General features: G+C 45.2%; 1 protein-coding gene across 1 annotated transcript in view; it reads left to right on the forward strand.

Annotated features, from left to right (window-relative positions):
• The window catches only part of LOC138259410 (girdin-like), a 632,998-nt gene that overhangs the window by 286,176 nt on the left and 323,040 nt on the right, over nucleotides 1–23,782 (forward strand). Inside the window, exon 15 of the mRNA XM_069207157.1 lies at nucleotides 16,694–17,755. Within this exon, the coding sequence (XP_069063258.1) occupies nucleotides 16,694–17,755 (1,062 nt within the window). The remainder of the gene's footprint in view (nucleotides 1–16,693; nucleotides 17,756–23,782) is intronic.

The following is a 23,782-nucleotide window of genomic DNA, read 5'->3' on the forward strand; positions in this document are numbered from 1 at the left end:
GAAGAAAGACACTGACACGGCCAAAGCCATGGGCGCGCTCTACTCCCCACAGAGCAGAGGCACTTTTAGGAAGCCGCACTTTAGAGCCTTCCACCTCACAAGTCAGACCCACATATCAGGGCCAATATCAGCGAGGAGGTTTTCGAGGACGATATAGGGGTGGACAGTTCCCTAAAACAAGAGGCAAATTCCAGAGCCCAAAAACCCCACAAACCAAACAGTGACTTCAACGTCACAAACCCCCACCACACGACACCAGTGGGGGGGAGACTCACAGATTATTACCACAACTGGGAACACATAACTACGGACGCGTGGGTCCTAGCCATTATCCAACATGGTTATTGCATAGAATTCCTACATTTGCCACCAGATGTGCCTCCAAGAGCACACAACATGTCCAAACAACACTTAGGCGGTCATTCTGACCCTGGCGGTCATGGACCGCCAGGGCCTGGGACCGCGGGAGCACCGCCAACAGGCTGGCGGTGCTCCCAAGGGCATTCTGACTGCGGCGGTATGGCCGCGGTCAGAAACGGAAAACCGGCGGTCTCCCGCCGGTTTTCCGCTGCCCTGAGGAATCCTCCATGGCGGTGCAGCTTGCTGCGCCGCCATGGGGATTCCGACCCCCTCACCGCCATCCTGTTCCTGGCGGTTTTGACCGCCAGGAACAGGATGGCGGTGAGGGGTGTCGTGGGGCCCCTGGGGGCCCCTGCAGTGCCCATGCCAATGGCATGGGCACTGCAGGGGCCCCCGTAAGAGGGCCCCATAATGATTTTCAGTGTCTGCCATGCAGACACTGAAAATCGCGACGGGTGCTACTGCACCCGTCGCACCCTTCCCACTCCGCCGGCTCCATTCGGAGCCAGCTTCCTCGTGGGAAGGGGTTTCCCGCTGGGCTGGCGGGCGGCCTTCTGGCGGTCGCCCGCCAGCCCAGCGGGAAACACAGAATAACCGCGGCGGTCTTCTGACCACGCAGCGGTATTCTGGCGGCTCCCGCCGGCACCGCGGTTACCGCGGCCGGCGGGAGTCAGAATGACCCCCTTAGATCTGTTATAACTAGAAGTCCAAGCATTGTTACAAAAAGAAGCAATAGAACTAGTACCCAACCATCAAAAAGGAACAGGTGTTTACTCCCTGTATTTCCTAATTCCAAAAAAGGACAAAACACTGAGACCCATATTAGACCTCAGAACACTAAGGGGGTCATTACAACCCTGGCGACGGTGTTAAAGCGGCGGTAAGACCGCCAACAGGCTGGCGGTCTTTTTTTGGGAATTATGACCATGGCGGTTACCGCCATGGTCATCCGCCGCTTCTCCGTTCCACCCGCCAGGGCAGAGACGACCGCTGGGCTGGAGACCTGGGTCTCCAGCCCGGTGGCCGTGACAATACCGCCGCCGGTATTGTGACCCGGCTTACCGCCGTGGATTTCCAGCGGTAGGAACCGCCATGAAATCCATGGCGGTAAGCACTATCAGTGCCAGGGAATTCCTTCCCTGGCACTGATAGGGGTATTCCCCACCCCCCCACCCCCACCATGACTCCCTCTCCTACACCCCCCACCACCCCTGCCACCTCCCAAGGGTGGCAGGACCCCCCTCCCCACCCCGACCCGACATTACCTTACACATACACACCCGACACGCACGCAGGCACCACCAACACACATACACACACACACACCGACACACATGCCAACATCCACACACACAGTCAGACACGCACACCCACATTCACACATACACGCACACATCCATACAGACATACCTACAGACATACACGCACTCATTCCCAAAACACGCAACACCCCCGCAAGCATACACGCACTTACACACCCCCTCTACATACACCCACGCACACCCCCATGCACGCACACAACACACAACATCCCCCTGCCCCCCTCCCCTAACGGACGATCGACTTACCTGTTCCGTCGATCCTCCGGGAGGGGACGGGAGCCATGGGGGCAGCTCCGCCGACACCACCCCGCCAACAGAACACCGCCGCGCAGAATCAAAGGACGTGATTCTCTGGGCGGTGTTCTGTTGGCGTGGCGGTGGCGGTGGAGCAACCTCCACTTCCCCGCCGCCCGTCACTATGGCTGTTGGCAGCTCTCCGTCGGAAAAACGACGTAGAGCTGCCAAGAGTCATAATACGCCGAGCGGAAAACCGCCACCACAGGCGGTCTTCAGCACGGCGGTCCCTCGGCGGTCTTGTAAAAAGACCGCCGAGGTTGTAATGACCCCCTAAATCTTTACATCAAATCAGATCACTTTCACATGGTGACACTTCAAGACGTGATTCACTTGCTCAAACAACAGGACTACATGTCAACATTAGATCTCAAAGATGCTTATTTCCACATACCCATACATCCTTCCCACAGGAAATACTTGAGGTTTGTAATCCAAGGCGTGCATTACCAATTCAAAGTGTTACCGTTCTGCATAACAACACCCCCAAGGGTATTCACAAAATGCCTTGCAGTAGTAGCTGCTCACATCAGGAGGCAGCACATGCACGTTTTCCCTTACTTAGACGATTGGTTAATAAAAACCAGCACTCAGCAACAGTGTCTTCTACACACAAAATACGTCATAGAAACCCTTCACAAACTAGGGTTCTCTATAAACTACCAAAAATCACATCTACAACCGTGCCAAATACAACAATACTTAGGAGCAACAATCAACACACAAAAAGGGATTGCCACTCCAAGTCCACAAAGGGTACAAGCCTTCCAAAATGTAATACTAAACATGCACCCAAACCAACACTATCAAGTGAGGTTTGTAATGAAACTCCTAGGCATGATGTCTTCATGCATAGCCATTGTCCCAAACGCAAGACTACACATTCGTCCCTTACAACAATGCCTAGCAACACAATGGACACAAGCACAGGGTCAACTTCAAGATCTAGTGTTGATAGACCGCCAAACACACTTCTCGCTTCAATGGTGGAATCCTACAAATTTAAACCAAGGGCGGCCATTCCAAGACCCAGTGCCTCAATACGTGATCACAACAGATGCTTCCATGATAGGGTGGGGAGCACACCTCAACCAGCACAGTATACAGGGACAATGGGACGTTTCAACAAAGGCAACTGCATATAAATCATTTAGAGCTGTTAGCAGTGTTTCTAGAATTGAAAGCATTTCAACCGCTAATAGCCCACAAACACATTCTTGTCAAAACAGACAACATGACAACAATGTATTACCTAAACAAACAGGGAGGGACACACTCATCACAACTGTGTCTCTTAGCACAAAAGATTTGGCATTGGGCGATTCACAATCACATTCGCCTAATAGCACAGTACATCCCACGGATTCAAAACCAGTTAGCCGACAATCTCAGTCGAGATCACCAACAAACACACGAATGGGAAATTCATCCCCAGATACTACAAACTTACTTTCGAAGCTGGGGAACACCACAAATAGACCTATTCGCAACAAAAGAAAACGCAAAATGCCAAAACTTTGCGTCCAGGTATCCACACCTTCAGTCCAAGGGCAATGCGTTATGGATGAGTTGGTCAGGGATATTTGCTTATGCTTTTCCCCCTCTCCCACTCCTTCCTTATCTAATAAACAAATTGAGTCAAAACAAACTCAGACTAATATTAATAGCACCAACCTGGGCCCATCAGCCATGGTATACAACATTACTGGACCTGTCGGTAGTACCTCAAACTACCAAACAGACCAGATCTGTTAACTCAACACAAACAACAGATCAGGCACCCGAATCCAGCATCGCTCAATCTAGCAATCTGGCTCCTGAAGTCTTAGAATTTGGACATTTAGACCTTACACAAGAATGTATGGAGGTCATTAAACAAGCTAGAAAACCTACTACAAGACATTGTTACGCAAACAAATGGAAAAGATTTGTTTATTACTGCCATAATAATCAAATTCAACCACTACATGCTTCTGCAAAAAACATTGTAGGCTATTTATTACACTTAAAAAAATCAAAACTAGCATTTTCTTCTATCAAAATACATCTCACAGCAATATCTGCCTACCTGCTCAGCAGACACTGAAATTCGCGACGGGTGCTACTGCACCCATTGCACACCTTCCACTCCGCCGGCTCCATTCGGAGCCGGCTTCATCGTGGATGGGTGTTTCCCACTGGGCTGGCGGGCGGCCTTTTGGCGGTCGCCCGCCAGCACAGTGGGAAACCCAGAATGACCGCCGCGGTCTTTTGATCGCGGTACGGTCTTCTGGCGGTCCCAGCCAGGCTGGCGGCTACCGCCGCCGGCCGGGGTCAGAATGACCCCTTTACTCCATTGCATGGGTACTTTTACTATATACACAACTCCTACCTCACCCTCTGCGGGGAAAACAATCTAAGATGGAGTCGACGCCCATGCGCAGAGAAGCCGAAAGGGAGGAGTCCCTCGGTCTCGTGACTCAAAAAGACTTCTTTGAAGAAAAACAACTTGTAACACTCTGAGCCCAACACTAGATGGCAGGATAATGCACATCATGTGAATCTGCAGCGTCTCATGCCACGAACAGATGTACACTGGGTAAGTGACATTTTCCATATATATATATATATATATATATATATATATATATATATATATATATATATATATATATATATATACACATACACAAGGGTTACACATTTGGTATAGTTAGGAAAACTTTATTTATTCTGTGTATACAAACCAAACTTAAAATACACAGACATTAGAAAAGCTCCAGTTATAGTTATACCTTAAATGTTAACCTTCTGAATTTCTATTTTTTACATTTTTATCATAATATTTTTGGAAGTCGTAGAGTTTTCCTGTCAGGTGAAGTTAGGTTGAGTGTGGTACAGTACAGTGAAAGAGAGTGTTGTAAAGTGTACTGCTGTAGAGTATAGTGCCTTAGGGAGAAGTACAGTGGAGTAGAGTGGAATGTGGTACAGTGAAGTGGTGTACAATAGAATAGTGTACAGTGCAGTGATATAGAGTAGAGTAGCGTAGAATGGAATAGCGTCGAGTGGAGTGTTGTTGAGTGAAGTGGCATAGAGTGGAGTGGCATACAAGAGATTAGTGCAGTGCAGCGTTTTAAGTGGAGTGGAATAGTGTAGAGAGCTGTAGAGTTGAGTAGCGTAAAGAGGAGTGCTATACATTAGATTAGAATACAGTGGAGTGTTGAACAGGTTCGGTTTTTGGGCGGTGCGATCAGTTCGACCGCACCGGGCGCTGACCTCAGGGGGGTGCTGTGTTCAGCAAAAACTTCAGAAACTTGCGATTTGAAAGCACCTGCTGAAAAGTTTCTTGTGCGTTTAGCCTTCAATAAACAATTAAAATGTCAAGATACATTTTGTGATTAATGTTCGTGCTAGAGAGAGGGATGGGAGTTTTGTCTAGTGGCAGCTTTGACTCAACATAAAGTAGCATAGAGGGTTAATATGCCTGCTGCAAAAAAACGGAACTATGGGGCATATTTAGGAAAAGTGGCGCTGCACCCAGTGAAGCGTCACTTTTCTTGCACCCCTTAGCGCCCCCTTAACACCCCCATGTGTGCTTCATATTTAAAACACTGCGCACCATGGTGGTAGTTAGGGGACTAGAGTCAGAGTTTCTGACGCTATTCGGCGCTTTGCAGGATTAGCGTAATTTTTTTTTATGCTAATCCTGCAAAGCACCCAGAGGTCCATTGTAACCAACAGACGCCTGATGCGAGCAGGTGTTAAAATGCCGGAAATAAATGACGTAAAGTAATCTGTCAGATTTCTATGCTCCATTTTTTTGACCCCCCCCCCCCCCCAAAGGGGGAATGTCATCTTTGCATACATTATGCCTGGCGCAGGCATAATGTTAAGCGGAGGGATACAAAGTGCTGCAATGCATGCATTACGCCACTTTGTATATATGACTTGGCGTTTTTGGCCTTCTAACGCCACATTAGTGTAAAAACAAAAATGACGCTAATGTGGTGTTAGAATGGCGCATGGGGCTTTTAAATATGCCCCTATATTTTGTGTGGCTAGCTGAGTGGATTAGTAAAGCCAGCCTTTACAAGGGCTTTAAAACACAATGTATGTGAAAGGGGAGCGATGGAGAGATGAGGGGCACATTTTCAGGGTAGTAGTGAGTGAAACCGAGGAAGAGGTCATGGGGTAGGGGGCACCACAATAAACTGTTGCACAGGGTGCCAGCAGTCCTAAAGCCAGCCCTGGTGGTGAAGAGTGGAGTGGCATAGAGTGAGGTGTAGTAGAGTGTAGTAACGTACAATGGAGTAGAGTAGAGAGCACTGGTGTAGAGTGGTGCGGCATACCTTGGAGCGAGGTATAGAGTAGAGACATGTAGTTCAATAGCGAAGACTATTGTAGAATGGTGTCGCATAGAGTGGAATAGTGTATAATGGAGTGTCCCACAGTGAAGTGTCGTAGAGTGTATTAGAGCAGCGTAGAATAGTATATAGGTGAGTGGTACAGAGTAGAGTGGAGAGAGTGGAATAGTTGAATGTAGTGGTTAGAGTGAAGCGTACAGTCGAGTAACATAGAGTGTAGTGACTTAGACTGGGATGGCATAGAGTGGAGTGGGATAGAGTAGAGTGGCATAGAGTGTAGAGGCGTACAGTGAAATAACATATATTAGAGTGTCGTACAATGGAGTGGCATACAGTGGAGTGCCATTGAGGGGAGTAGCATAGAATGGAGTTCCGTACAGTGGAAAAGTGTACAGTGGATTGCCGTACAGTGTAATGGTGTACAGTGCAGTGACATACAGTGGAATGTGTTAGAGTGGATTGGCATACAGTGGAATAATGTAGAGTGTAGTGGCTTACAGTGAAGTGGTATAGAGTGGACTGGCGTTCAGTGGAGTGATGTACATTGTAGTGGCATACAGTGGACGAGTGTACACTGGAGTGATGTAGAGTGAAATAGCATACATCGTACCGACGTACCATAGAGTAGCATACAGTAGACTGGTGTGTAGTGATGTATAGTGTAGTGGCATACACAGCAATAGCTTATGGAGTGGTATAGTGTGGACTGGCTTACAGTTGAGTGTTCTAAAGTTGACGGGTGGAGTGATGTACATTGTAGTGGCGTACAGAGGAATAGTGTACACTGGAGTGGTGTAGAGTGAAGTAGCGTACACTGGAGTGGCATACTGTAGAGTAGTGTGGAGTGAGGTAGAGTGTAGTGGCATACACAGGAATAGCGTAGACTGGAGTGATGTACAGTGTACTGTCAGAGAATGGAGTGTTGGAGAGTGGGATACAGTGCACTGTTGTAGAGTGGGTTAGAGTGTACTATGGTAGACTGCAGTGGCATACAGTGTAATGACGTACTGTGATATGGTGTACAGTGGAATAGTGTAGAGTGTAGTGGCATAGAGTTCTATGTTGTAGAGTGGAGATGCATACAGTGGAGTAGTGTACAGTGGAGTAACATTGAGTATTGCTGGCATACAGTGTAGCAACGTAGAGTAGAGTGGCCTATAGTGGAATAGCCGACAGTATAGTGGCGTAGAATGGAGTGTCATACAGTGAAATAGGATAGAGTGTAGTAGGTTAGATGGATTGGCATAGAATGGAGTGATGTACAGTGTAATAGAGTACAATGGATTATCATAGACTGGAGTGGTGTATAGTCGAGTGGCAACAGTGCAGTGGCGTAAACTGGAGCGGTATAGAGTGAAGTGGCAGAGTGGAGTGACATATAGCAGTGTGGCGTAGATAGGAGTGTGATAGACTAGACTGGCGTAGAGTGGAGTGGCATACATTGGAATAGAGTATATTAGAGTGGTGTAGAGTGGAATAGCATATAGTGAAATGTCGTACAATTGAATTGAGTACAGTGGAATAATGTAGAGTATGTTGGCGTATGGTGTAGCATATAGTGTAGTGACATAGACAGGAGTGTCATACAGTTGAGCAGGATACAGTTGAATAGCGTACAATGGAGTGGTGTACAGTGCAGTGGCATACACTGGAGTGTGTTAGAGTGGACTGGAGTACACTGGAAAAATAAAAAATATATTTGTAAATGTTCCAGTATTGGATATTTCATAGACTTGCATGCTTGAATCATTCCCCTTAATTGAGGTGGGAGTCCCATGGTACAATTGAAAAAGCAGTACAGGTTATACATAGCCCAAAAGGGCTAGAAAACACTCACTACAGTAATGTATCCACATTATTACATATGAGCTAAACTTCCATCAATCATCAATCAGGCGACAGCCCACTCTAGAACACTCCCCTCAGAGGCTTCATTCCCGCAGGTTTTCTACCGCATATCATGTGAAGGGAATACCCGTGAGCACTGCTCAGTTATACAGAAGTTTCAGCTGTTTGTATATATCTTCCAGACAAGAAACACCATCTGCTGTTCAAACCTGAGTATTCAAGGTATTAGATTCAACCAAAAAAACTTTTCAGACCTTGTGGAATCTGTAGGAAGAAAAGGCTACATCCAGAGGATCCTCACAAGGAATACATTTACTGCCTCCACCTTTCCCATAAGACTGTATAATTGCTGTACTTTCTTTTCAAAAACCTTAAACACAGGGAGGGTAGACTTTTGATATGGCTTCAAAACATAAAGCAAAGGATGTGCTTTCTGAGGAGGATGAGGAAGATTCCTTAAAATTTCAGAGGAAGCTTCATAAAAGGGAAGAAGGCTCAATGCCTCATGGGCCGCCAAAGAAACCTCTAATAAATACGCATTATAGGTCATCTAAAGAGGATGTTTTGACAACTGAACACTTCTAAAAGCATCCAGAAGAGGATATATCTTCAAAAATATTAAGATCAGAACCTACAACACTTTCTCCAAAGTTGACACTATATTTCAAGACGCCCTCTTCATTACTGTCCTCGGAAAAATCTGCCTTAACAGTGACAAAAAGACACTGATGAAAATGTCAACAACAACATTGTTGAAGGCGAGGATAACACCATTGTTGGTATCAACACCTGCGTCTTCCTCTGAGACCTAGTCGATGAGAAAGCCGTCCACGACTTAGTTGATAATTGTGACATTGACACCGTCAATCACCAAAGCACTGATTATGTCAGTGATGGTATCGTCGACTTCATTGTCGACTGTACCACTGACGACAAAGGCAATACATTCTCAGTCAGCTTTACCAGAAAATGTCTCTAAGTAAAGTTTCACCACTTCCACCAACCCTTTTGCTGGATGAGGATGATGAAGGACCCAATGAAACATCCCATAGACCTTCTGAACTAATGTTAAATATCAGGAGGAAAGTGAAGAATATTTTGAGGAGGAGTATTACTCTTGTCTTTGGAGGCCCCAAAATTCCTAATAAATCTATTCCATACATGGAACACCATCAAACAAGTAGCCATTATCAGCTCAAGTGGACATGGTCCAGGTACCAAGGGCCTTGGTTCATGATCTGCAAAGCATGTTCAAGATTATTATAAGAGATTTCCAGAACCCTCAATCGTTATGTCATCAGCACAACAAATGCAATCCCCAGAATCTCCTTGAATGCAATCTCCTACTCTGAGCACATCACGTAATCTTCTGGCGGTGCATTCACTGAAAAGGACACCAACATTAAACATCTCATTTCCACCTGCAGATGATGAAACATCATCTGAAGAGGAGGGTGAAGTACTAGATGACTAAAGAACATCCAATGAATGGGACAACTCCCTGCTTCCGACACCATCACCTCTTGCTCCCCATCAGGTTGATTCTCCTTCTGACGATATTGGGAGATTTCATATTCTCATGGAAAGAGCAGCAAAAAGGCTTGACCTTCCAATGCCATTAAAGCAATCAGATTGTTTTTTGGATAACTTTAAAGAGCCTACTAGGAAATTGATTAGGGATATACCTGTGGTGTATTTCACCTGGAAGGAAGATGTAAAAATACATACCAGATTAGATAAAAAGTATAAAACCTATGAGATTTCACTAGCTTGCTTAATAGAATACTCAAAGCTGGACTCCATCATAACTCAAATAGCTCAACTCCCCTCGAAAATATCCCTTTATGCCAATTGTTATGCCACCTGATAAGAAGGGTGGGCGATTTGATATCATAGGCAAGGATTTAAAGACGGAAGATATATATATATATATATATATATATATATATATATATATATATATATATATATATATATCCTGTTGTGGTCCAGAACTTGGCGCATCTGTTGGGGCGTGGTCAACGGCAATACCCTTCTGTTACTAACGTCTGTTTCCTGCAACATACAAACCTCACATGCAAGTAGGTTGTTCACTTTATTAATGCTCACACAGATAGGGAATTTGCCTTTGTGGGCATTAACAAAAATAAACAATCTTCTCACCAGTGTGTCTCGCATGTCATACAGCAGACAAAAATATACATTGTTAGTTATAGTTAGGATAGTGTTTCCATAGGAAATTCCTTTTTTGTTGAATCTCCATGTGACTTTCCAAAAAAGTGCTACTTTTTGACTAGTTTGTGTATAGAAAGTTTTGGGGTGAACTGTCAAGCCAGGCCGAAGAAAATCAGTGATCCCAAAACAGATTTTCCCCATTCATTTTTCCATAGGAACTTTAGATACAGTTACAGTCTAAACTGCTGAACGGATTTATACCAAATTTGGCAGAAAACTGGATCTTGGTCCAAAAAGAGTGCTTTTTGTGTATTGGTGTGAGTCAGTTTGTTAGTTTTGGAAAAATGAAGGTTAAAAAAATTGTTTGTCATGCTACAGGATCATTGGAGCTGGCAAATCTCATCCTGAGATCTGACTGGCTGCCACCACATCAACCAGGAAGTGGTGGCAGCCATCATTGGTCTCAGGACTCAGACCCAAGTCCTAAAACAAATGCAAACAAAAAAACATAAGGGTGCTGGGTAGGGATACCTTGACCACGCAGGGCTAGTGGTGGGGTTCCAGAGGGGCCAAAAATATTCTTGTTTTAAAATAGTGCTGCAAATTTGCAGAGAATCTGTGAATCAGAAACACAATTTTTTTTAAAAGCGCAGTCTCCAACCCATTTCTATGAACAAAACACCCAGGGTGGGCCAGGGCCCAGGTTGTTGAGGTGTAGCATATATTTTAGGGGAAAGGGACACATGCCTGCCCCCCAAGCTTCCAATAGGCCCAGGGGGGCTGCATCCCCTGAGGCCGATAACTTAAAGGAAGGGCAAGGGAGGGGGTGCATGGCCCCCCGCCCTGAGCCAGGGGACGTCCAGGGGGCCCCATCCAGCACAGCTGTTCTTTCAATAAAGGGGAGTGGGAGCCATGCGGGCCCCCTCCCAAAGCCAGGTGGAGGCCCTAGGGATCCCGTCCACACGGCCCTCTTTTAAATAATGGGGAGGGGGGCTGCACCTCCCCCCTTCCTGAAACAGGAGAGGCCCCGGAGACCTTATTCCCGGGGCTGTCTTTTAAATAATGGGGAGGAGGGCCGTGCAAACCCCCCCTCCCCCGGCCATATAACGACCCCAGGGACCCCATCACCTGGGACAAACTCAGTGATGGTGTCCTGGGGCCCCCAATCCCCAGGACCCCATTATTTCCCTGCCCACAGGCAGGGAAAGTGGAACTATTCTCCCACCGGGTGGGAGCACATAGTTGCTCTTGCCTGGTGGGAGAACAAAACATTTCCCTGCCAGCTTTCACGGGCAGAGAAATACATTTAATTGCACCTAACCTGTGGGAGCAAAAGAAAACTGTTCTGTGGGATTGGAGCAATGACAACTTCTACTGCATTGGCAATGAGTGCAAGCAGGAAGCCTGGTGGGGCCGGGGACCCTGGGCTCCCCCCTTCCCCCAGCCCACAACGTGGGACCTGTAGCGGCTTGCCCTGGTGGGGGCCCTGGGGCTCACCCCTGCAGCCTCCAAAAATAATGGTCTGGGGTGCCCCAGATGTGCACAGCCCATTTATTATTTACTGTCCTTCAAGGAGCACCCTATAACGCCTGGCAGTTCTAGTTACATATATTTTGTTTTTAGAAGGGGCAGGGACATCCCCAACCTTTTTTAATGCTGTGGAAGGCTACAGGGATTTCTGCAAAAAACTGTCTCCTGGGTCATTGGTCCTGGGCCATCGAAACCGTGACGACCCCAGGAGAACTTACCATGTTTATTCAAAAAAACATTTTCTAGGCTGGAACTTTTGCTCTACAGCTGAGACTGCAGTGCCACCTAGAGGACAGTTGTGTGGTTACATTTTATGTAGACTAAAACTGTATCATATAAAATACAGGGTCTTTATGTGGTTATTTTTATGATTGCTTTTTTGAGGGTGTAAAATGTTAAAAGATAGACTCAGAGATATGTTTGTGTTATTTTGCTTTCTGTAAGAAAGAATAATATATTTCTGACTATTTATTTTCACATTTTTCACCCCCAAAATGTAATAATAAAAGCTACGTAAAAAGAAAGAGTCACATACATTTAGTTCAATAAGACTGTATTAAATATTTTTAAAGTAATCAATAAGAACAAACATTGCATTGTGTGCATTATTGAAATATACATTTGATTAAAATCATTGGTACTTTTTGGAAAAAGATGATAGATCTGCTTTATATATAGGGTGTTGGCTAGGGAAGGGGGAGGTGTTTGGCTGTCCTTGGGCCAGGGGTTGGCCACAGGGCAGGCCCTGTGGCAAACTGCCTCTGCTTATGGCCAAATCTTGTGCGCACCGTGGGGTTGGCTGCATGTGCGGGATTGGCCGCAGGGCGTGGCTGATGGCCAGGCCATATGACCATAGCCCTGCCGTGCATGGCCTTTGGCCGTGCACAGCAGGGAGTTGACTTTATGTAAGGTAATACAATATTACTTTACATTTAAAAAAAACCTTAGAAATTCTCGGAGAAAAACAAAGATTAAACAAACGTTAGAGTTAGGTGAAATATTCATGTGCAACATATTGTTTTAAATTCTAAAAATCATATAAATACACCAGTTATATTTAGAGTTGTCTCAAGTAACTATAACTCATGCACCTACTGTGCTTTGCTGATTACTCCACCAAGTATATCACTCATGACATCTTCCATGACATAATTGATAATATCACTGCAACAGAGCGTTTTTTGTTTTGCCAATAACTTTGGTGCCGTTTGAAGAATCTTCACAAAATTTTCAAAATGTATACTATCAGTTCAGCCACACTTGTAAATGTTTTGGGGTGATCTGTGAAGCTGGGGCTGAGAAAAATTAGGGGGTCCAAAAACACTTTTTCCCCATTCTACGTCAAAAAGATTTTTCACATTTTTTAACACAACTACAGCCTGAACCGCTGAATGGAATGAAACCAAATTTGGCAAAAAGCTAGCACTTGGGCCAGAAAGCATGTTCTTTGTAATTTGGTGTAAATCCCTTCAATAGTTTTGGAAATATTAGAGATTGAAAAATGTAGATATCTTGGGACTCTGATCCTCCGCGGATTCAACTGATCCAGTGCTGATATCTGATTGGCTGCCAATTCCTCAGCAAGGAAGTGTTGGCTCCCATCATGGCACTTGGCTAATACGAGCCCATAGGAGGGGGCCCCGTGTGCCAGTGCGCCCATATGCCCCCTCTCATTTTTAAAGCCCCCATTGCCTCTGGGACCTGGCCCACCCGGGGGCAAAAGAAAAGGAAGGGACATTGCCCTTTTATTTATTTTTTAAATGTCAGGAAGATCCGCAGTTTCAAATTCATGGATTTTCCTGACATTTTGAACAAAAAATGGTTTATAGCCTTGGCAGGGTAGGGGGGTTGGCTTTGACCCTACCCTGGCTACTTTTCTTTTTTTTCAACTATAACTCGCGGCCTAAGGTAACTATAACTTGTGCATTCACCAGTTTTATGTTCAATAATTCGACTTCTGATGTTTCATTGATATTTTTATTGACATTATAAAAGTTGTCATGGTTGCTGTAATATCTGGGATAATTAGCAGTGCATGGCGAGGGCGTAAGTTATAGTTACCTTAGGCCGCGAGTTATAGTTACTTGAAATAACTAAGTATAAGTGCTGAATTTCAGTGGTTTTGTATGAGTGAAATGTGAGCCTAACTATAATGTCCCTGTAACATTTGTTTTTGTAAGTGAATATATATATTTATCACAACATGGTTGTTTACTTGGAAACAGAGTGACAGTATTATGAATATTGTGATAAGATCTACAAAAATGAAATTATGATTGAAAGGATACTCTTTTGACTTTTGGAAGCCTCACAGCATGATAAATCACAAGAAACTATACTGAGTGATAATTATGTGATTAATGTTACCCGTGGTGCTGTGAACAGTTCCAGGTGGATTACTTTGAGAACTATCAAACCTGAATGCTTGTATGAGAACTATAAGTCCCACAATGCTTTTTTGCACATGTAAGAGGCAATGAAGTGCAAACAATGTGAGAATACAGGCCATAGCCACTTGATAAAGACAGGAGTCGAACCGCTTTGTGGGGTCTATTAGGCTGTTGGAACGGATAAATGTTAATTGCTGTGAGAAGCCTCTGGGAGTGTAGTGCTCCCTCCCCAGGTTTCTTCAAAGTCAAAAACGGGCGGATCCAGCTCCATTATGTGAAATATCCATCATGTTTCCTCCGTTGCAGCCTGATCACAAATAGGGTTGATTTGTTTTTGACTTTGAAGAAACAGTGGATGAAATGTATGGAGATACCAACCTATTAATATGACTGTATATTAAACTAAGCAAGTGAAATCGGGCAAGGAAAGTGAATGCGATATGGATCAAATCGCATTCACTGTTTACAACTTTTAAGCGGCACTGAAGTGAAGTGATAATTATGATCAGAAGATTTTCTATATTAACGCATTTAAGGAGGCAGTAACAAAAAGAAATATTGCAGTGTTTTGGTGAAATTGAAAAAATATACGGACGCTGTTTGTAAAAGGAAAATGTTGATCACATCTATTGAGCATCTGACAAGCATGATTTACGACACTGCTAAGGAAACACAGCAGTGTACTTTTGAGAACGGAAAGGAGGCAACAGTATAAAGAGAACAGTAATATAAACAGTGTTTTCCATAAATGCATTGTCAAGAATGAATTATACACACTGCGCAAGAGAAGTTAATTATCTGCACTCAATGCTTGATTAATGATATGATTAAGTGACTCTGTGACTTTAAGGCCACAGGATAAATGAGTGGTTGGCTTTACCACGTGGTTATTTTAAACTGGAAAACCATGTACCTATGGTTAAGGCTGCCGCTATCAGCCGAAACGCGTCAGGAAAGAACACCAGTTTTCTGCAATTTGAATGTGGTAATAAAGTGCCTTTTAGCTGTGAACAAGGCGAAACATGATGGATATATATATATATATATATATATATATATATATATATATATATATATAGATATCTATCTATATATATATATATATAGATATAGATATAGATATATATATATATGTCCTTAGCTCAGCTATTTTCTATAGTAGTGGGTTGTAGTACCTGCAGGTGCCAATATGTGATGCTGGACTTACTTCAGCTCCTGTTTTGGGTCCCTTTTGGTCTCCCTTTTTGGCTATTGGAACAGTTTGTGCATAGCAATGGGATTACTCTTTTGCACTGTTGTAGTACTATAAAACATACTACAAAATGCAGTTCTTGAATAGCCCCTTGGGAGCATACCATAATAGTTACATTAATCAATGTATTATAAAAAAAAGACTTATTTTCTTCTAAGTATGAGTAGTACTTTGTTACTTCATATAATTGTCACATCTTACACAGGTATCGCATACAAGATATACAGTTAAAATATATAAGATAAAACATTTAACATACAAAGATTGACATACTTGTGATTTTTTATCTGATATGTGCAGCTCAGGATTTCCTTAGGACTGTGTATCAGCTATGTTCTTCTTTCTGTGATATCTTTATACATTCATGTGTTAAGAGCCTTTCTGTGTTTTTGTTGTTGTTGTTTTATATGGAAAATGGAGTTCTGACCTTTTTGTCCATCTCTTACTTCATTATTGACAGGGACGTTATTTCTTGCCACATGCTCTCATTGATGTTTAAGGCTATAATCTCATTCCTCTGTTATTTTTCTTCAGTTATTGTCTCCAGGTGCATAGTTTCCAAAATAATTTCCCACTGGGATACATTTCCTTTTTGTCGAGGACTGGGCTGCTTTACTGTTTTCATACTTTATCTTCTGTCACTAGTGTAGTGTATACTTTTGCTCACAAGGCATGAGATTCACCCTACATCTTGCTCACTCCATCCAGTAAAAAAGTTCTTACTTAGACAAATATAAAATACATCAGCTAACAATAACATTGAAATACACTTACATGAAAGACAATGATTGAAGAAAGAAACCATAGCTCCAGAACTATAGCTTGAGTGAAAAAGTTCTTACTTTGACAAACTACATCAGCTAACAATCACATTGAAAAACACTTGCATGATAGACAATAATTGAAACATAATGATTGAAGAAAGAAACCATAGTTCCAGAACTCAAAATGAACTCTCAGAAAAAACGAGTTGCTGTATCATACCTAAAATCATAGATTAATATAAAGGGTGCACATTAAATATTTCATGAAAATTTAAAAAAAACAGAAAGGTTTCTTACTCAAGAACGTTAAGAGATGCTACAATGACAGTATAACGTATGTTTTTATGAGCTCACCTGCCTGTCTGTCATCTCCTATTTTTTGAAGGGTATTTAAGACTATTGCATTTTCTTTCAGTCTAAAGAGCTGACATTGCAGAATGAACACCTGAGCCGAACCTTGGAGTCGCTTCGTCAAAGGTCCCAGGTGGGCACTGACATCCGAGTGAGGGACCTGGAAATGGAAAATCAGTTATTACATGATGCCATGGCAGAGAGCAGTGTCCGTACCAGCAAGTTGGAATATGAGAGGTCACAGTTGCAGAAGGAGATGGAGGAACTGAAGGAGAAAACAGCACAAGCAGAGCAGGCTGAACAGACTGTCCAACATCTGGAAAGCCAAAACAGGTTGCTACAGAAGAAGACCCTGGAGCAGGAGGTGGCTTGCAAAAAGGCAAGCATTCTAGAAGAAAGAGTTCTCGAGCTTGAGGGGAAAAACACTAGCTTACAGCATACAGTAGAAAATCTGAAGCGTGTTGCAAACCAGCTAGAGACAACAGAAAAGGAGATTACTCAACTTGAAGAAGAGAACCTTCTTCTTCGAAAGATGATGGAGCAACAAAAGCTGGAGAATGTATTGTTGAGGCAGCTTGAGGAAGAGAACCAGGAGCTGGAAAAGGAAAGGGAGAGCCTTAGGAGGAGCCTAGAGGCACTCAGGACAGCAGCAAAGAAGGGTGAGCAGAGGGAACTGAGCTTGCAGGCAATTCAGGTCGAGAACCAGAGAATGCAAAAGCAGCTGGAGAATAACCGTAAGAAGGCAGAGGAGGCTGAAGCAGAGCTACAGGAAGCAGAGGATGAAATTCAGTCACTTCAGAAGTGCCTCGAAGAGCAGAAGAACCTTGTTCAGCGCCTGGAGCAGGATAGGGACACCCTGGAACTGCGGCTGAACCAGGCAGAGAAGGACAGAAAGCAACAGGATAAGGAGAGCCGTCGCCTTCGACAGCAAGCTGAGGCCAAGGAGACAGCTTTGGAGGAGCAAAGCGTGAAACTTACCTCCTTGGAGCAGCAGAATAGGCTTCTAAATGTGGAGGTTGAGCGGCATAAAGAAGGTTGTACTCAGCTCAAGGAGCTCCTGCAGGACAACCGTGAGCTGAAACAACAGCTTTCCTCGGACCGCAAGACATTGGCTGCCTTACGGGAGGTGAGTCAATGCTTTGGGCAGTATTTCATGGTTCAGCATCTTTGGCCAGTGCTATTTATCACTAAATATCTGCTAGAATGTCAGAACAGATAACTAAGTGGGGCATGTTGCATAGATAAAGGCATGCCGTGGTGGGGATGGATGCTAGAACACTCAGGATGTTATCTCTCACGTTCTCCAAGTGCTAGATAATGCAAGGAGCATTCAAGCTCTGGGTGAGTGGTAGTACAGTACTGAAGCTCCGGCTGTTAGTCGGATGAAGGGAAACGTGCACAAGTACAGCCTGATAGTGAGTTGTAGTAATAGTGCATGAGATCTGGTTGCATGGACTATGTAAGGAATAGTTAAGTAACACAAGCTCTTGGGGAACTCTATGGAATAGTGCAGGAGAGATGACAAACAGGCGCAGTAGTCAATGTTGAAGAATTGTTTGCTTTTGAGAACTATGGTCTGAAAAGTAACATTTTGTTTTGTATAAACTGCTTCATACAGTAATTCATACTGTTTCAACCTACGTCAGGTACTTACTATTACCCAGTGTAATCGTATTTGGTACTCTATTTATCTAGCTGTGGAGAACAAAAGGATTAAATGCACTCTGGTTGATTGAACTTAATGACTTGCCAGTCACAACACATGTCAACATCAACTGCCCCCCATTGATGAAGCATCACAGAAAAAGGCAAAAAGGAATACCTGTTCTGGAGGACCTAGTGCAGTTTGTCCCCTTGTACTCTTCTAATGCACAATGAATAAAAACTCAGTGAGTGCAATATGCATTTATCGCATTGTTTAATCAGCTCAAACTTGCTGATTTGTACAGTGTTACAGAGAAACGTGTCTCAGCGTTAGCTTGAGACAGGAACAGCCATTCCAAGTTTGCAATAATTGGAGCTAAATGGTCTGATAATGAGAAGGGAGGTCTCATCATTTGAGTAAAACTTTGGCTACAAAAGCCTGAACCTTTGACTCCTGTGCTCACCTGCGTCTAATTTGGTGTGAATATACACATTTTTGCATAACATGTCTACACAAGCATTTAAAAATTAATGTTCAGATTACTTCATCATTCAAGAATGGCAAAAAAAATCATTGCTATAATTATTTACGCCAGTGTTTCCCAACCTTTTTACTCTTGAGGACCACCACTGAATCACTACTGGAAGCCGGGGACCCCTAAGCAATTTATACGATTTAAATTTCAAACATAAAAACAGTAATTTGCAAAAACAAATCACAAGCAAGTACACACCAAACAAATACTCAAATTATTAAAGATTGTATTATCTTATACTGAAAAAATATGCAAAAATCAAAACATTTTAATGGTAAGGTTGTTGCTCCATCTCAGCGACTAACTTTTCAATGCTTATTTTTTAGATACATGATATCAGAGAAATCTTTTTCACATAGACGTGTTGAGGAAAGGAAGTAAACCCTTAAGTGCCTCTCATGTCTCCATAGCCCCTCTGTCATGTGTATTTAATTTGTTTTATAGCACCTCTCACACCAGTGTAAGGCGTTGGAGCACTTCACATCACACAAATACAGAGACTATGAATCATACATGTGTAATTCAGTGTATAGAAAACGTTACATAACGCAAAGGGGACTACAAGGTGTAGGATTTACATGTCATCCATATTCGTAGGCATTTTTTAAGAGTGCTTGCTCTGGACAAACACAAACTCAGGATTCAGAACATAACACAGTGGTTAACGTTGATTTTAATAAGAATTTATTTCTGTGCAAAGAAACCTTTTTAGCTGCATCAGGATATTGAAAGACTAGTAAAAACACAACTTTCTAACTTGTACCATGCAGTTTCCTTGCAGCTCTTTGAAGGCAGTTCATAGGTCACTGTGCTAGATTACGATTGTGACAAAAGGAATAACCCACTGTGCTATGCACATAAAATAGTGTTCTTTGATATGCATGATACACGTTTATATTAACCATCTGTGCTACCATACATGTGTCAAAATAGCCACTAGAGAAAACTCCCATCTCTCAGCAGTTAAATTAATCACCAGAAATATCTTGACACTTTTGCTTTTGCCTGAAAACTGCTTGATATACAAGGAACTTTCCTGTGCTTTTAAAACTGTTGCACAGGTGAAGTAACAAATAAAACACTCATGTCTCTGTTAAAAAGCCCCAGCTGGAGAAGTGCCTTCCTGTCGGTCCAGGCCTTGAGATGCCTGCAGACACCCTGGGAATGTGTAAAGGACCCCTGGGGTCCACGGACCACAGGTTGTGAGCAGATGGTTTATGCCGTACTGTTAGAAGAAAAAAAAACACTGTCCACTCCTCTAGATGGATGTAAAGCATTTTGTTTGTTTATGAAACTGCAAAAGGCAACTGAACCACACAGGATGAAGACCCAACCTTATATACACCAATCTTCCATATTACATGAATATTATTTCTAAGCATTTTATGGTTGAAAAGAAACACTAGTGACAAGCTTTGGATGTAATTTGAATGGTGTTGGAATAGTACAGTTAATGTTAAACCTACCTAATGATCACAGTGAAAACAAACCATTCTACTTTGATATGTAGTAAATTCCCATGTTGTCTTTAGTTGGTACTTTGATGTCTATGCATTATCAATCAATCAATCATTTGTAGAGCGTGCTACTCACCCGCTAAGGTCTGAAGGTGCTGAAAGGAGTGGGAGAGAGGTGCTACTGCTCGAACAGCCAGGTCTTGAGGCGTTTCTTGAAGGTCAGCAGGTTTTGGGTCTGTCGTAGGTGGACGGGGAGGGAGTTCCAGGTCTTGGTGGCGAGGTAGGAAAAACATATGCCGCCGGCTGTAGTTTGGTGGATTCGAGGGACGGTGGCGAGAGCGAGGTTGGCGGAGCAGAGTTGACCGTTGGGAGTGTGGAAGGTGAGTCGCTCGTTGAGGTAGGCAGGGCCAGTGTTGTGGAATGCTTTGTGAGCGTGGATGAGGAGTTTGAAGGTGATCCTCTTGTTGACAGGGAGCCAATGTAGGTCTCTTAGGTGGGCTGAGATGTGGTTGCAGCGTGAGATGTCGAGGACGAGGCATGCAGAGGCGTTCTGTATACGTTGCAGTATTTTCTGTAGCTTGGCCCTGGTTCCCGGGTAGAGAGCATTGCCTTAGTCCAGTCTGCTGCTGACGAGGGCATGGGTGACCGTTCTTCTGGTTTCGGTGGGGATCCATCTGAAAATCTTGCAGAGCATTCGGAGGGTGTTGAAGCAGGAAGATGAGACGGCGTTGACTTGCTGGGTCATGGTGAGCGCTGAGTCTATGATGGACCCTAAGTTGCGTGCGTGGTTGGTGGGCGTTGGTGCGCTTCCTATGGTGGCTGGCCACCAGGAGTTGTCCCATGCGGAGTGATTGGAGGCGAGGATGAGGATCTCCGTCTTGTTTGAGTTTAGTTTTAGGTGGCTCCTCTCCATCCAGTTGGCGATGGCCTTTATTCCGTCGTGGAAGTTAGTTTTGTCAGTGGCGGGGTACTTGGTGAGTGAGAGGATCAGCTGGGTGTCATCTGCATAGGAGATGATGTTGAGGTTGTGGGATCGGACGATGTTGGTGAGCGGTGGCATCTAGATGTTAAAGAGGGTAGGGCTGAGAGAGGATCCTTGGGGAATGCCGCAGATGAGCTTGGTGGCTTCAGAGAGGAAAAGAGGGAGGCGGACTCTCTGGGTTCTGCCGGAGAGGAAGGATGTGATCCAATCCAGGGCTTTGTGGTGGATCCCTGCATCGTGGAGGCGTGTGCGTAGGGTGTGGTGACAGACGGTGTCGAAGGCAGCCAAGAGGTCTAGGAGGATGAGGACTGCAGTTTCTCCTTTGTTGAGCATGGTCGTCGGTCGCGGCGATGAGGGTGGTCTCGGTGCTGTGGTTCTTACGGAATCTGGATTGAGAGGTGTCCAGCGTGTTGTTGTCTTCCAGGAAGCGGGTCAGATGGCCGTTGACGATCTTCTCGATGACCCTTGCTGGGAAGGGGAGGAGGGAGATGGGCCGGTAGTTCTTGAGATCTCCGGGGTCCGCTTTGGGTTTCTTTAGGAGGGCGTTGACTTCGGTGTGCTTCCAACTTTCCGGGAAGGCGGTGGTCTCAAAGGAACTGTTGATGATCGTACGGAGTTGGGGGGCAATGATGGGGCTTGCTTTGTTGAAGACATGGTGGGGGCAGGGGTCGGAGGGTGATCCGGAGTGGATGGTGCTCATGGTTATGATGGTGTCCACGTCATTGATGTGGGTCGAGGAGACCAGGAGGTTGGTTTGGCTGGATGCGTTGGGGTTTGTGGTGGTCGTGGCGGTCGCGGGGGTCGAAGTGTTGAAGCTGTCGTGGATGTCCGTGATCTTGTGGTGGAAGAAGGTGGATAGGGAGTCGCAGAGGTCTTGCAAGGGAGGGGGGGGTCAATGGAGCAGGACCTGGGTTTGGCGAGTTCCTTGACGATGTTGAAAAGTTCTTTGCTGTCGTGCGCGTTGTTGTCGATGCGATCCTTGTAGAAGGATCTCTTGGGGGTCCGGATTAGCTGGTGGTGCTTGCGGATGGCTGCCTTGAGGGCGGTGTAGATGCTCTATGTTTGTTTGTGGCGCCACTTCTTCTAGATTTTTCGGCACTCCCGCTTGGAGGCCTTAAGGTCGGCGGTGAAACAGATGGCCTTAGTGCTGGCGCAGTCGTCTATCCATTGTCTGAGGTTGAGGGCGGCTGTGTTGGGGTCAGTGGTGATGGGTGGCGGGGCACAGGCGAGGGTGGAGATCAGCTGGTCTTCAGTGATCTTGTTCAAGCTGCGGCGGGGGATCTGTTGTGGGTGGTGGTGTGTGGCGGTTTTCTGGAAGGTGAAGTGGACGCAGTGGTGGTCGGTCCAGTGGAGTTCGGTGCTATGGCTGAAGGTGACGTGGCTGCTGGCGGAGAGACGGGGTTGAGCGTGTGGCCTGCAGAGTGGATGGGCGTCGTGACAAGTTGTTTGAGACCGAGGTTGGCGAGGTTGCCAATCAAGGCTGTGGAGTTGCTGTCGTTGGCATTCTCGAGTTGAAAAATCAGGTCGCCGAAGAGGATGTACTTTGTAGAGGCAAGGGCATGGGTGCTGATTAAGTCAGCGATGGAGTCACTGGTGGTTGCGTTTGGTTCAAGTGTGGTGTTTGGCGGCTTGGGGGCAGGTGAAACTGCAGTGCCGGCAGGAGAAGGGTCCGTGGGTGATCTTCGGGGTGGCTTGGAAGCAGGTGGCAGAGCGGCCTGTGTTGAGGGCGTGGAGGTCGTTGGCATTGTAGCCGCATCAGTGGTGTGGGGAGCACGGAGCCAGGGGGTCTGGCTCTGGGCGCGGTCGGTCTTGCCTCTGGCGCGCCTGCCATTAAGAAGGGGAGGTGGGAGGGAGGAGCTGGGCGGCGGGAGCGGTGGACGAATGGGGGCAAGATGGGGACGCAGCGGTGGGAAAGGTGAGCAAGGAAACGGCTTCAGAGAAGCCAAAAAACAGACAGAAAGAGGATAAAAAAGGCAAGCAGAAAAGGAAAAAGAGGCTGAAAAACGGAGGCAAAGTAGTAAACAAAGGCACAAAAGAAAAGACAGTTACAAGACAGACACACAATACTTACGGCAACCACTAGACACCAGGGATGAGGCGCAGGTGGGTGCCTGTGGGTGGCGGAGGGCCTCGAACTTGCAGCAGCAGCGAGGGCGGGGTAGAGGGCACGGACGCCATCAGGAGGGGCTGCGCGGCGTGGGGAGTGAAACCTGACCTTAAATCAGGTCAGGGGTCACTCTTTACACTGCGCAGTGGCCGTCATTAAGAAGGGGAGGTGGGAGGGAGGAGCAGCTGGGAGGTGGGAGTGGTGGGCGAATGGGGGCGCGAGGGGGCCGGGGCCGCAGGGGACGCATCGGTGGGAAAGGCGAGCAAGGAAACGGCTTCAGAGAATCCAAAAAACGGGCGGAAAGAGGATAAAAAAGGCAAGCAGAAAAGGTAAAGGAGGCTGAAAAACAGAGGCAAAGTATTAAACAATGGCACAAAAGAAAAGACAGTTACAAGACAGACACACAATACTTATGGCAACAACTAGA

The sequence above is a fragment of the Pleurodeles waltl genome, chromosome 9, assembly GCF_031143425.1.
Source record: "Pleurodeles waltl isolate 20211129_DDA chromosome 9, aPleWal1.hap1.20221129, whole genome shotgun sequence".
Lineage (NCBI taxonomy): Eukaryota > Metazoa > Chordata > Amphibia > Caudata > Salamandridae > Pleurodeles > Pleurodeles waltl.